The sequence below is a fragment of the Pinus tabuliformis genome, chromosome 3_2 (genome assembly GCF_031772625.1).
Source record: "Pinus tabuliformis cultivar Carrire ecotype Pingquan chromosome 3_2, CPIR1, whole genome shotgun sequence".
Taxonomy (NCBI): Eukaryota; Viridiplantae; Streptophyta; class Pinopsida; order Pinales; family Pinaceae; genus Pinus; species Pinus tabuliformis.
The window spans coordinates 482301175-482315885 of record NC_142302.1 but is presented as its reverse complement, the minus strand read 5'-3'; the positions used below and the strand labels follow the sequence as shown (position 1 = coordinate 482315885).

Here is a 14711-nt window from a genome sequence, read left to right as displayed (position 1 = left end):
AATATTGCATAAGCAAGTAGTGATGCTAGATATCAACAACATGCAAGATAGCCATATTTGTTTTCCCAGGAAGATTTGTCCAAGTGCCGCTTACAAAGTTGTTAGATGGTCTTAAGGCCAACAATTTTCCTTCTTGCATGTGAATTACTCCAATTTATTTTCTTAATGCACCACTTTCTAAAACAAAAGTTTTGGGGGAAGTCTAACATTGCAAGTATTAGGGTTGTACATATACCATTTTTTGATTCTTGGAAAGCTTAAATTACAGTTTCATTATAATTTAGAGCATTTTTCTTAAATAAGAAAGTGAAGAGAGCAATAATGTTTCTATAGTTCTTGATGAAATTTTTGTAGTACCTTATTAGACCAAAAAAGGTTCATAAACATTTAGGAGTCTTAGAACATGGCTAATCCTTCATTGCTTCAATTATATTTAAGTTCACTCACACACTATCATTACAAACCATACGACTCAAATGGTCTATTTCAAAGATAGCAAAGGCACATTAAGACCTTTTGATAAATAGTTGTTAATGAGAAAGCAATTATAAGACATGATCCACATTTGTGACAAGGACATACCAAGTTGTTTTTTTGTAGATTAAGATGTCATAAAGAAAAAAGAGACGAAATAATATAAAAATGGTTGATAGATGTGGTTCATGATATTTTGGAAGATGGATGGTACATTGCAAAGGCCAAAAGGCACTACCAAAATGTGTCCTTCATGAGTTCCAAAAGTGGTTTTGGGGAATCTTGGCCTCAAATTTGGTAATAATTAGTACAAAATTTAATACTTTTAAACTTATCCAAAAAATAGTAAAGGACTAGAATAGGGAACTTATCCTGGATCATTATTTTGTTAAGAGCATGAAAGTTATCACGGTATTTCTTTTCTCAATACTAAGGATGAATAAGGAGTGATACCAAAGTAATTGATACAACTATATTTTTTTTAATAAACTTTTTAGTTTTATTAGTGTACATATAAAATGATCATGTGCACCAAGGGAGGGTGGGAAACCTTGAGAGAGACATTTAGGCTGTCAGACGAACTACATATCAAGATGGATAAAACTTTTTAATGAACATTTCAGTTTTATTTTTGAACAATAATAGTGTACCTATAAAATGATCATGTGCCCCAAGGGAGGGAGGGAGACCTTGAGACAGACATTCAGGCTGTCCACACGAACTACATATCAAGATGGATAAAACAGAAAAAAAATAATATTTTAAGGATTTAAATCGCATAGAATCCCTTTTAAAAAAAAGTGCATTACATAACCAGAGTTTTGATAATCTTTGAAAGCAACACCCATCCTAATGGAAAATCATGTGTAACTTTGTGAAATCCATGGTAACAAGCTCTTAGTGTCCTTAACCATTCATCAACTGAAACATTGTAACATCGATCCACTGCATTAGCGGAGGGAATAATCACACACTAAGTTGTAGCTGTCTAAACACCGATGGTGCCGCCGAATTGCCTACAGAGAGACGAGCTTGACACTAATTTTCACTTCGTTGATTGAAGAGGTTGTATCTAACATTCTGGTGCAGTGGAATATCTCTGTTAAGTACAACGTCAAGTTTAGAATCGGGAAGATCAAAACTGTGCAACGAACTCTAAATACTTGTAGTTACAGTCTTCCAGCATTAGTGCCGATTCTATTCCGAAACATTTGTCAGGGATTTTTCTGTCAAAATCCCAAAAACAATATAAACTGGACACAGAGACAATTGTCTGTTTTCTCCAAGATTTTTAACACAGCGGAAACCAAAAAAAAATTATTTGCAGCAGACAGAGTTTTCACACACACCACAAATTTCTATTCATTAATAAAAAAAACTGTTGTTACAAAAGATTGGTCTTCCTCTTTCACTCAGAGGGATTCACAAGGAACTTCCAGTTCCATACAAAAGGAAATTTACTCTGTCTTCTCACTGTTGTAAAATAAAAATTACATACGCTGCTGCGTGCTCCCTTTTTTTTTGCTTCGCACTGCTGTGCATTACAATTTCACTCTTCTACATTCACAAAAAAAACATTACACATAATATATATGACAATAGAAGGAAATTACTTCACGTTTTTCACTGGCCATACTTCTGTAAAAGAAATAATGGAAAATTAAATGCTTTTACCAGCCTTTACGTGTGCCCATACTCCCGCTCAAACAAAATTAAAAATTTCATCAAAACTTACCAACCCACAGTAAATAGCATTTACTGTTTTACTGACATTTACTGGCGGTAAGTAAAAACTTTTACTTCACGTCAAATTTATTTAATGCCGGCCCATACTTCACCCATTGACTTTAATTAGATCGCATCGCAAAATCTCTTTTAGCGGAACACTAAAGTGGAGCACACACACATTACTGCGATCTGCGATATGCGATCAGATCGCATCGCACCATCACGATCGCAGAAATCACAATACATAACGGAGGGTGGCAGGATGTGATTGTGATTTGCGATATGCGATAGATCGCATCGCAAAAATAAAGCTTCAGTTGAAATTATTATTTCAACACTCCCCTTTAATTTCAACTGCTGGGTTATCAATCATACCCAAACATTTCCTCAAAAATTCAAAGCTCTTCTGATCCAGTGGCTTGGTCAGAATGTCTGCAACCTGTTCCTGAGTGCTGCAATGTTGCAAAACAATTTCTCCGTTGTTCACCAATTCTCTGATGTAGTGAAACCTTGTATCAATGTGTTTCATTCGCTTGTGAAACACAGAATTCTTGGACAACGCAATAGCTGAGCTATTGTCGCAGAAAATAACTGTTGCTTTTGCCTGCTCTTGGCCTAAGCTCTTCAACATTCTCCTCATCCACACTGCTTGACATGCTGCTGCTGTAGCTGCCACATATTCAGCCTCTGCTGTAGACAATGCTACAATGGACTGCTTCTTAGAAGCCCATGAAATGGCTCCTGAACCCATATGAAAAACATAACCGGAAGTGCTTTTCCGATCATCCACACTTCCAGCCCAATCGCTATCGGTGTAGCCAACTAAATCTGAACTTTCTGAAAAAGTATACAAAATGCCAAATCTTTTTGTACCTTTGACATACCTTAGAATTCTTTTTGCTGCCTGCCAATGTGCCTCCTTTGGCCTCTCCATGAATCTGGAAATTAAACTAACAACATACATTATGTCAGGCCTAGTTGCTGTTAAATACATAAGGCTGCCAACAATACTCTTGTACAAACTAGGATCAAAATCCTTGCTGCTGTCCTCTCTGCTGAGTTTTAATCCCATTACTGTGGGAGTGATCGCTGCCTTGCATTCTTGCATGTTAAATCTGCCCAATACTTGATTTACATATCTTGCTTGTGAGATAAAAATTCCTTTTTCATTTTGATCTACTTTTATGCCTAAGAAGTATCTCAAGAAACCCATGTCAGTCGTTTCAAATTCCTCTTTCATGACTGATTTAAAATTCTCAATGAGCTGATCATCATTACCTGTGAAAATAACATCATCAACATATAAAACAACAATTAAAATCTTACCATCCTTTTCTTTGATGTAGACTGTGGGTTCTCCCTCACATTTGTCAAATTCATTTTCCAGTAGATAGGAATCTATCCTACTGTACCACGCTCTTGGCGCTTGCTTCAGCCCATAAAGAGCTTTCTTCAATTTGCAAACTTTGTGCTCTTGGCCTTTCTTCTCATAGCCTAGAGGCTGTTCTACATAAACCTCTTCCTTTAACACTCCATTTAGGAATGCTGACTTCACGTCCATTTGGTAGACTTTCCATTTGTTTTGTGCTGCTATGGACAGCACTGCTCTCACGGTTTCCATTCTTGCAACCGGTGCGAAAGTCTCCTCATAATCTCTTCCATATTGCTGCTTGTATCCCTTGACAACCAACCTTGCCTTGTGTCTTTCAATTTTGCCTTCAGCATTGCACTTGGTCTTATAGACCCATTTAACTCCAATAACTTCTTTACCTTTTGGTAGCTCAACCAAATCCCATGTCTTGTTTCTCTCTATGGCATTCATCTCCTCATCCATAGCTTCTATCCATTTCTTATCTTTAATAGCATCTTCGAAATGAATAGGATCATCAACTTGACAATACAAGGCAAATAAGGAATTCATTCCTTCATTATAAATGTCACTTAAATTTCTAAACTTCTTACCTCTTTCATTTGGTGTGCAAGTGTTAGGATATTCCGACACATAGGATATAGTTAAGTTCAACTTTGTCTAGTATAGAGTTAGGTTAAAGTTAGGTAAAGTGTGTTTCTTTACCGTTGTACATTTTGTAACTTACAATCCGACGGTCACGATATGTAGTGATCCGACGGTTCACTCTCACCTCGGTATTACCGACACTTGATCCGTGGCTTGACACCCGATTGGTCCATGAGTTCTATTTAAAGCGCATGAAGAGTCATTGTTCGGGTAATCCGTGCATGAGAGAAGCTTATGTAAATTTTCATTCTTTGATTAATAAATTGTCTGTACCCACGTTGGGACAGGCCGTGGACTGTTTCCCTCCTTGCACTCTGAGGGTTTTAACCACGTCAAAAATACTGGTGTATTGATTTGAGATCTGGTTGTGAGCGGTGTCATTTTGGTATTCTTTCTGAGGAACTTACCCTGTAAATTCCTACATGGTATCAGAGCTATTTGAGGGTCGCGTCCGTTGGTGATCCAAATCTGAAGCCGGTAGAACTGCATGCGGCTGTCGTTTCCTAGATCTGCTGTTTCTGACTGCTTTCGGGCCGAGAGGACTTCTCTGTTGCGTTCGGAGCATCTGTTTCAGTGAGGAACCCCTTTCGTTTCACGCGAAAAGGTTTCCGGTAGCCCTAGCTGCGTCATTTTTCAGATCGGGAGGTATACAGTGTTTTTTTTGCAGTTTACTGTCATTTTCTCTCTGCTTATTTCGGTTTCGGTTTATTTAGCCTTTTTTTTTCCGGATCTATACCTTTCATTTCTGTGTATGCTCTTTGCCCTGCGACTCTGTGCGATCTGGGCAAATCAGAAACAGAAAGAAAGGATTTTTCTCATGCGTATGCTCTTTTCCCTGCACCTTAGTGTGATCTCGGAAAATCAGAAACATTGAGAAAAATATTTAGTTTTTCGGCTAAAAGCTAACTTTGAGATTTTTTTTAAAATTTCTAGTTTTTTGGCTAAAGCTAACTTCGAGCCGTAAGGTTCGTTTTTCTTTGGATATTCGTGTTGGGTTTTGTGTTTTGTGTTTTGTAGGGGAAAAGAGTCTTCCGAAGGCAAGCACGCAAATCGAGCCCCCCCCCCCCCCTCTCTCTCTCTCTCTCTCTCTCTCTCTCAAATATTTTGTATAGATCAATTGGTTCAAAGACCTTTTAAGAGAGTAGAGGTCTTGGGTTCAAGTCTCCATTTTGTGGGGGCGGATTTTTTTCATTCCCGCACATTCGCGCACTTTGCCGGCAACGTCAACAATTTTTTTTCAAAAAGCCATAACTTCTTCATCCGGAAGCCTTTTTCAGAGCCGTTTTTTTTAAAACCGCCTATTTTTTCGAGATCTATCCATTGGACCACTTACTTTCAGCATCTTTAGCTTCAGTTGTTTTTCAAAAAATGGAAAGTCCATGCCAAGTCATTCTTGACAGCACTAACTACTTCCAATGGGTAGCCTACATGGGAGATTTACTTAGAAGTAAAGGTCTCTTCAGAATAGCCACAGACCAAGAGAAGAAACCCAAAGATGAAGACAAGGCCGAAAAATGGGAAAATCGACAAGATCAAGCACGTGGTTTGATAGGAATGTCTGTTTCTCCTGATCTTAGATTCCACATTGCAGAAATTGAAACTCCTCATGAAGCATTAGAAAAACTTGCTAAAGTTTTTGGGATTAAAAATGAAATTAGAGCCCATCAACTTGAGAATGAGTTGCTTACTTTGGATCCTAATAATTTTTCTTGCATTGAAGATTTCTTGTCCAAATTCAAGACCCTTAGATATCTCTTGGAAGGTGTTAAAGTTAAGAAAGAAGATGGTAACCTTATTTATTCCATCCTTACTAAGTTGGGACCAGCCTACTCTGTATTTGTTTCCACTTTCCATTCTACCAGGGAAGCTTTCATTTGTCAAGGCAAAGACTACAAGCCCCCTTCCTTTGACTCCTTTTGTGATTCCTTAATAAGAGAACAAGAAAAACTCTTACACCTTGGTCTTCTTAATCTTGGAAACTCTTCCTCGAAAGCGTTAGCCGCCCAGCAGCAACCAAATTCAAAGAATCCTAAGAAGTCTTATCCTCAAAGGAATGGTCCTAAACCAACTCAGCCTCAAGATGAAAGATCATTTCAGCAATATGACAAGACCAATAAAAACAAATGGAAGAAGACTGACAGACATTGTAACTTTTGTAATCGAGATGGCCACTTAGAATCTAAATGCTTTAAGAAGATGGAAGCCTTGGAAGCCGCAATGAAGAAACATAACATCCATCTGGAGCCTACTTCAACTTCAACTTCCGGAACGGCATTTTCTGCATGTCATCGTCAATCATCTCAGTCTGGTTATGCATTAAATGTATCTTCTTCTTCTTCTCATTCTCATGAGTGGCTCATTGATTCTGGAGCCTCTTGTCACATGGCCAAAAACCAAGCCATGTTTTCTTCTTTAAATGATTGTAACACCAAAAATATATATGTTGGTGATGATAGATCTCTTAATGTTGTAGGGACTGGAACTGTTCATCTAGACAATGGTCAGTTCAATGATGTATTATGTGTTCCAAACTTATCCTGCAACCTTCTATCTGTCTATCAGATAACTCATTCAGGTGAAGGTAAAATTGTTGAATTTTCACCTCATGATGTTGTAATCAAGGATCTAAAAGATCCTAAACAGATTCTAGCTACTGGTCTTGCTGATGATTCCAAAAGGTTGTATAAGTTTCACAACTTTGGGTCATCCCATCTTCCCTCAGTATTTGTTGCTCATAATGATGAAGTGAGCAAACTTTGGCATGAGCGGTATGGTCACTTAAACTATCGCTCCCTTCAGCATCTATGTAAAGAAAACATGGTGACAGGTCTTCCTATGGTATCTTGCAAAGATGGTGTTTGTTCCGAATGTGTACTCGGAAAACATCATCGGGACAGTTTTGACAAACGTGCCTCTTGGCACGCCTCAGCCCCTTTACAGCTTGTGCACAGTGATTTATGTGGTCCTCTTCCTGTTGCTTCATTCTCTGGCTGCAAGTACTTCTTAACTTTCATTGATGATTTCTCCAGACGCACTTGGGTATACTTCTTAAAACTCAAGAGCGAAGTATTTACCACCTTTTTGGCCTTCAAAGCATTCGTTGAAAAACAATCTGGACATCAAATTCTTAAGCTAAGAACTGATAATGGTGGAGAATATGTTAAAAATGCATTCATCAACTTTTGCACCGAAAATGGAATTCAAATGCAACATACTGTTCCATACACTCCACAACAAAATGGTGTAGCTGAAAGGAAAAATCGCACCTTAAAGGAAATGGCTAATTGTATGCTGCAATCTAAAGGACTCAGTCTTAGTTTTTGGGCCGAAGCAATTAATTGTGCAAATTATATAATCAATCGCACTCCTACTAAGGTTCTAGAGAATATCACTCCAGAAGAAGCCTGGAGTTCCATTAAACCAGATGTAAGTCACTTTCGTGTGTTTGGAAGTGAAGCATGGGCCCATATTCCAGATGAAAAGCATAAAGCCTTAGAACCTAAGAGTGAGAAATGTACTTTTGTTGGATATTCTGAAGATGTAAAAGGCTATAGACTTATTCCATTTAAGTCCAAAAATGTTATCATTAGAAGAGATGTAAAATTTGATGAAAATAAATTGGCCTGCGAGCCTAGTCCGGCGGATGTGCCACCTCTTCCTATCTCTTCTATCTTTGAAAACATTTCTTCTTCTGATGATGAAAGCGAGGATGATAATCCTTCCCCACCTTCTCAGGATCCTCAACTTCCAAGATGGGTCCGTGCTACTCGGGATGCAGCAGGTGATCTTGCCGGTGATCCTACAGATCAGCGACGTACACGTTCTCAGTTTGAAAGAGCCTCTTCTTTACTGGCTCAAGCTCCAGTAAATCATGATCCTGACACTTTTGCAGAAGCTTCAGGCCATCCACATTGGGAAACAGCTATGAATGAAGAATATCATTCATTGATGACAAATGATACATGGGATCTTGTTCCTCTACCAAAGGGACGCAAACTTGTTAGATGCAAATGGGTTTACAGAACCAAGTATGGACCAGATGGGAAAGTTGATAAACATAAAGCTCGTCTAGTTGCTAAGGGCTTTTCACAGGTTGAAGGCATTGACTACACTGAAACCTTCTCTCCAGTTGCCAAAATGAACTCTATCCGCCTTGTTCTTTCCCTTGCTGCCTCTTTAAAATGGGAAGTCCATCAAATGGATGTTAAATCTGCCTTCTTGCATGGTGACTTGCAGGAAGAAATCTATATGGAACAACCCATTGGCTTCATACAAACAGACTCCAGCCTCGTTTGTCGACTTAAGAAATCCCTTTATGGCCTCAAGCAAGCTCCTCGAGCTTGGTATGCCAAAATGGATAGCTTTCTTTTAGAATCTGGCTTTTCTAGGTGTCATTCTGACAATACTGTCTACACCAAGAAAGTGGGCAACTCTCTCATCATCCTTGTTCTTTATGTTGATGATCTTATTCTTACTGGTAGTGATCCCAACCTTATAAACCATGTGAAGTCCAGCCTTAAAAAGAAATTTGAAATGACAGACTTAGGACACTTACACTATTTTCTCGGTCTTCAAGTCTTGCAATCCCAAGAGGGTATTTTCCTTTCCCAGTCCAAGTATGCTTGTGATATTCTTCGTCATTTTCACATGGAAGACTGTAAGCCAGCCACTTCTCCCTTTCAGTCTGGAGTCAAACTTTCAGTCTCTTGTACTTCTCCTGAAGTTGATGCTACCTTATACCGTCAACTTGTCGGAAAACTCTTGTATTTAACCCATACTCGTCCTGATCTTTCCTTTGCTGTTGGCCTTGTTGCTCGTTTTATGCAAAACCCCCGTGAAAGTCATTGGAAAGCAGCTAAAAGAATACTTCGTTATGTTCGAGGTACAGTACAGTTTGGGATTCATTACAGTGCCAAAGCAGCTCCTCTGTTAGTTGGTTTCACTGATTCTGATTGGGCTGGTGACCTTGATGATAGGCTCTAGTGCCTCCTTCCTTCTCCTATTGTGTCATATTTGTAAATCCTTCAATCCTATCCCAAGTTGTTCTTAAGGGGGGATGTTAGGATATTCCGACACATAGGATATAGTTAAGTTCAACTTGGTCTAGTATAGAGTTAGGTTAGAGTTAGGTAAAGTGTGTTTCTTTACCGTTGTACATTTTGTAACTTACAATCCGACGGTCACGATATGTAGTGATCTGACGGTTCACTCTCACCTCGGTATTACCGACACTTGATCCGTGGCTTGACACCCGATTGGTCCATGAGTTCTATTTAAAGCGCATGAAGGGTCATTGTTCGGGTAATCCGTGCATGAGAGAAGCTTATGTAAATTTTCATTCTTTGATTAATAAATTGTCTGTACCCACGTTGGGACAGGCCGTGGACTGTTTCCCTCCTTGCACTCTGAGGGTTTTAACCACGTCAAAAATACTGGTGTATTGATTTGAGATCTGGTTGTGAGCGGTGTCCTTTTGGTATTCTTTCTGAGGAACTTACCCTGTAAATTCCTACAGCAAGTGCTTGAAGATGCACTTGAATTTCCTCCTTGTGGTGTGCTTGGAGAAGCACTCTCATTTCTCCTCAAAGGTGTTCCTTGCTGTCCTTGTGTTGGCGCTGCTGTTTGGGGATGTATTTCTGCCATCTCCTCATCATCTTCATCATGAGATAAACAGTTTTTAACATTAACTGTTTTCTCTATGCTTCCATCCCAAGCTTCCTCCTCAATGAACTGAACATCTCGGCTCACAAAGAACTTCTTGGTAGATGGGATATACAGCCTGTAAGCTTTGGATTCCTCACTGTATCCGATGAAGATACATTTCTCCCCTTTGCTGTCCAACTTCCTCCTTAGCTGATCTGGAATGTGTGCATAGGCCACACATCCAAAAACTCTCATGTGGGTGACTTCTTGCTTTCTCCCACTCCATGCCTCTTCCGGCACTTTGTTCATTACAGCTTTTGTAGGACACCTATTCAAGATATATACAGCACAGTTTACGGCTTCAGCCCAATAATCATTTGACAAATGCTTTGCCTTCAACATGCTCCTCGCCATATCCATGATGGTCCTGTTCTTCCTTTCAGCAACTCCATTTTGCTGTGGGGTGTACCTTGTTGTGAATTGCTTGTGAATTCCATTTTCTCTGCAAAAACATAAAAATTCTTTGGAGATATACTCACCTCCTCTATCTGTTCTCAAGACTTTAATACGCAACCCACTTTGATTTTCCACAAGTGCTTTGAAATTTCGGAATTTTTCAAACACTTCACTTTTATTCTTCAAGAAATAAACCCATGTCTTTCTTGTAAAATCATCTATGAATGTTAGAAAATATTGGCTGCCTGCTAAAGATTGATTTTGCATCGGTCCACATAAATCTGAGTGGACAATTTCTAAGGGTGCTTTTGCCCTTATGCTTCTCCCGCTTGGAAAACTTTCTCTGTGCTGTTTTCCCAATATGCAACCTTCACAAAGGCTGTCCGGTTTCTCTATCAATGGTAATCCTCTTACCATTCCTTTTCTGCTCAACAAGTTAAGACCTCCAAAGTTGAGATGTCCGAATCTCAAGTGCCACAACCAATTTTCATCCTTTGGTTGGCTTTGGAAAGCCTCTTGGGTAACTGCTGCCATTGCATCTTTGTTTTTCAATTCTGCTCTTATTCTGAGCGGGAACATTCTGTTCCTCGTCATCTTCACTTCAGCAATGCATCTTTTGCTGGGTGGAATATCCATGATGGTGCATACATCATTCTCAAAGAAAACATTGTAACCCTTTTGGACAAGCTGTCCAATACTCAAGAGGTTACATCTCATTCCGGGGACATAGTAGACATCTGCTATGGTTTTCCTTTCTCCTTGCTTTGTAAATATTTTAACTTCTCCTTTACCCATAACAGAAATTTTGCTATCAGTCCCAAGTGTGACTTGTGACTTCACACTTTGATCTAAAGCAGAAAACAAAGCTATGTTTCCTGTCATATGGTTACTGCAACCGGAGTCTAGAAACCATATATCTTCACTATTTGTTTCAGCCATGTTATAAGCTAACAATACATTATTTTGGCTGACATTTTCTCTAGTAATATTTGCACTAGAGCTATTACTCACATCATGTTGCCTCTTTCTACATTCACTGGCATAATGCCCATATTTTTTACAATAATAACATTGGACATTGGGTTTTTCATACCTTTGTCCTTGAGCATGATGTTGTCCTCTTTGTTGGCTGCTGCCTTGGCCTTGGTTCTGATTTGGATTGTTGCCTCTTCCTTGAGCATTTGCTGGACTGTTCCTTCCACCTCTGTTCTGGCTTCTGCCTCTTCCTTTCTTATTTCCTCTGCCTTGACCTCTTCCTCTTCCACGGGACATCTGGGTCTTGAAGGCTTGCTCTAGAGATGAGTTTTCATTTCTACTCAACCTCTGCTCATGTGTGATCAGTGATACATGAAGCTCATCAACTGAAAAGTTTGAGAGATCCTTTGTCTCTTCAATGGTGGTAACAATCGCATCAAACTTTGAGGGTAAGACCCTCAATATTTTCTCCACAATCCTCCTATCTTCAAGTATCTCTCCATGAGATCTTATTTGTGTGACCAGACCAATTACTTGAGTGAAGAATGAGTCAATATTGTCTGACTCCTTCATGCACAGGTTCTCAAAATCCTTCCTCAGCAATTGTAGTTTTGCTGTCTTCACTCTCTCCATGCCTTGATAGGCTGTCTTGAGGGTTTGCCATGCTTCATTGGATGTCTTAGCTGCTGCTAACCTTGGAAACACACTCTGGTCTACTGCTAGATACAACAACACACGGGCTTTTGAATCTTTCTTCCTATTGCTCTTCAGCAGATCTCTCTCTGCTGGAGTTAATCTATTAAACTCAGTTTCATCTGCTGGTTCTTCAAAACCATCTTCGACTATTTCCCATAAATCTTGAGAGGCAAACAGGGCTGTCATAGTTATTGACCAGTAGTCATAGTTCTTCCCATTAAACTGTGGGAGCTGGGTGTTGAACATACCCATACCAGTGCTTGTGCTGGCCATTCCTTGACTGTGTGTTTAAAACAACTGACTGCTTCTTCAGCAACACAAAAAAAACTTTGTGAAATACCTGAGTATTTTCTTGACTGAGCCTTCACTCTGCTGGAGAAGATCTACTGCTGCAACAAGCTCCTCCCTTCAGCTTCTTTGTCACCTTCAAAGAGCCTGGACTAGCTCTGATACCACTGTTGGGGATTTTTCTGTCAAAATCCCAAAAACAATATAAACTGGACACAGAGACAATTGTCTGTTTTCTCCAAGATTTTTAACACAGCGGAAACCAAAAAAAATTATTTGCAGCAGACAGAGTTTTCACACACACCACAAATTTCTATTTATTAATAAAAAAAACTGTTGTTACAAAAGATTGGTCTTCCTTTTTCACTCAGAGGGATTCACAAGGAACAAAAGGAAATTTACTCTGTCTTCTCACTGCTGTAAAATAAAAATTACATACGCTGCTGCGTGCTCCCTTTTTTTTTGCTTCGCACTGCTGTGCATTACAATTTCACTCTTCTACATTCACAAAAAAAACATTACACATAATATATATGACAATAGAAGGAAATTACTTCACGTTTTTCACTGGCCATACTTCCATAAAAGAAATAATGGAAAATTAAATGCTTTTACCAGTGCCCATACTCCCGCTCAAACAAAATTAAAAATTTCATCAAAACTTACCAACCCACAGTAAATAGCATTTACTGTTTCACTGACATTTAAGTAAAAACTTTTACTTAAGTAAAAACTTTTACTTCACGTCAAATTTATTTAATGCTGGCCCATACTTCACCCATTGACTTTAATTAGATCGCATCGCAAAATCTCTTTTAGCGGAACACTAAAGTAGAGCACACACACATCACTGCGATCTGCGATATGCGATCAGATCGCATCGCACCATCGCGATCGCAGAAATCACAGTACATAACGGAGGGTGGCAGGATGTGATTGTGATTTGCGATATGCCATAGATCGCATCGCAAAAATAAAGCTTCAGTTGAAATTATTATTTCAACAACATTTGACTTTTCAAAATGCTAGGAATAAGTGATGCTGTCCAAGAGAGCCATCCTACTCCCTATCAACACTCTGAACAGTTTGTCCACCTGCTTTTCAAAGGATGCGATGGCTGCTTCCATATCTGCGATGCATTTCTGCAAGGAGTGAATGGATTGCTTCAATTCCAGCGCCTCGTTACCTAAAGATGAACAAGACGATTTGCCAGCTATGCATCTGCTCACCACATCGTGCAAATGCTGGACTGCCGCGTCGATGCTGTGAAGCTCTTGTAATGGAGCCCGGGCGCCCTTGCTTCTCCTCCTATCGATCTCTTCCTTCACTTTATAGTGGAGGCCATGAAGCGTGGATGCCGATAAAGAATGGCCCGTATGAGGAGCAGTCGAAAGGGGCCGTTTTGATTTGAAAGACAGAGCAGCCACGAGAACGCCGCAAACGAAAACCGTTGTCGCCGTTGATCCATACAAAATTTCCAGGAACTGGGCCTTGCTTGAATTCCTGCTCGTTGGAGTCACGAGCAGTTTCTCGCCTATTTGCTTCAGCATCGAGTTGCACTTGTCCAGCGCGGAGCGCTTTTGGGAAGAGGGCTGCAGACTCTGCGCCTCTTTCTTGACCTTGAATTCCTTACAATTAGCAAGAGCCGTCCGCGCCCTCAAAAGCTGTTTGGCGCAGATCGAGTTGTGAGTAAAACCATCCAAGCCACGAACGATCGTCTGCAGCGATGCCTGGTATTCCTTGATATCACTTATCATTTGTCTCAGCTCATTGCAAACGTCAAGAAGCTTCACGGTGGCGTCCAGTTGCTTGTCTACCCACTTGCGATTTTCGTGTAAAATGGCCTGTTGGATGTGAGGAAAGAGCTCATCCGCCCGAGAATGGACGGCGAGACAGAGTTCCAGAGCTTGCCCGAGCCACTCTCCGCTGAGATTAGAAGTGCTGCTTTCCTGTAGCCGACGAAGCTCTGAACTGAGCCAGCTCTGGAAGGCGTCCACAAGGGGATGCGTGTAAGTCGTGGGATATATTGTCGACGACGAGGTTCGACGATGGAACGACAGAGGCGGCAGGGCGTGGAACGCTGCCCCGAGAGACGAAAATACAGAGGAAGACTCCGTCATAATTCCTCTTCGTTGTTCGTTTTGCTGTGCAATTCTGTAGAGAAAGGCGTGATCGTGCAGATTAAGTCGCTAGCGCCTTGATGCCAACTGATCAAGCGGGCGATATCATACGGAGATACGAAATCATTTATTACATTTAAAGTCTGGCTATCGGTTTGCAATATAGTTGCTTCGCAAGGATTTGAACTCGTGGCCTTGTCTGAGATATGGCCTGGGTGGCTTCACATCTGGTCAAATCTCACACCCGCTCGTCCTTCTCACTGCGCGCTCCGGCCGGCAACATCTCATCCCACCAAACTTGCAAGTTGGCAACT

General features: G+C 40.2%; 1 protein-coding gene across 1 annotated transcript; it reads right to left on the bottom strand.

Moving 5' to 3' along the window:
- Positions 1–13302: 13302 nt before the first annotated feature.
- Positions 13303–14397, bottom strand: LOC149181393 (UPF0496 protein 4-like). The gene has a single exon (XM_089414188.1). It carries the CDS (start codon positions 14395–14397, stop codon positions 13303–13305), a length of 1095 nt encoding a protein of 364 aa, XP_089270314.1.
- Between the last annotated feature and the right edge of the window lie 314 nt (positions 14398–14711).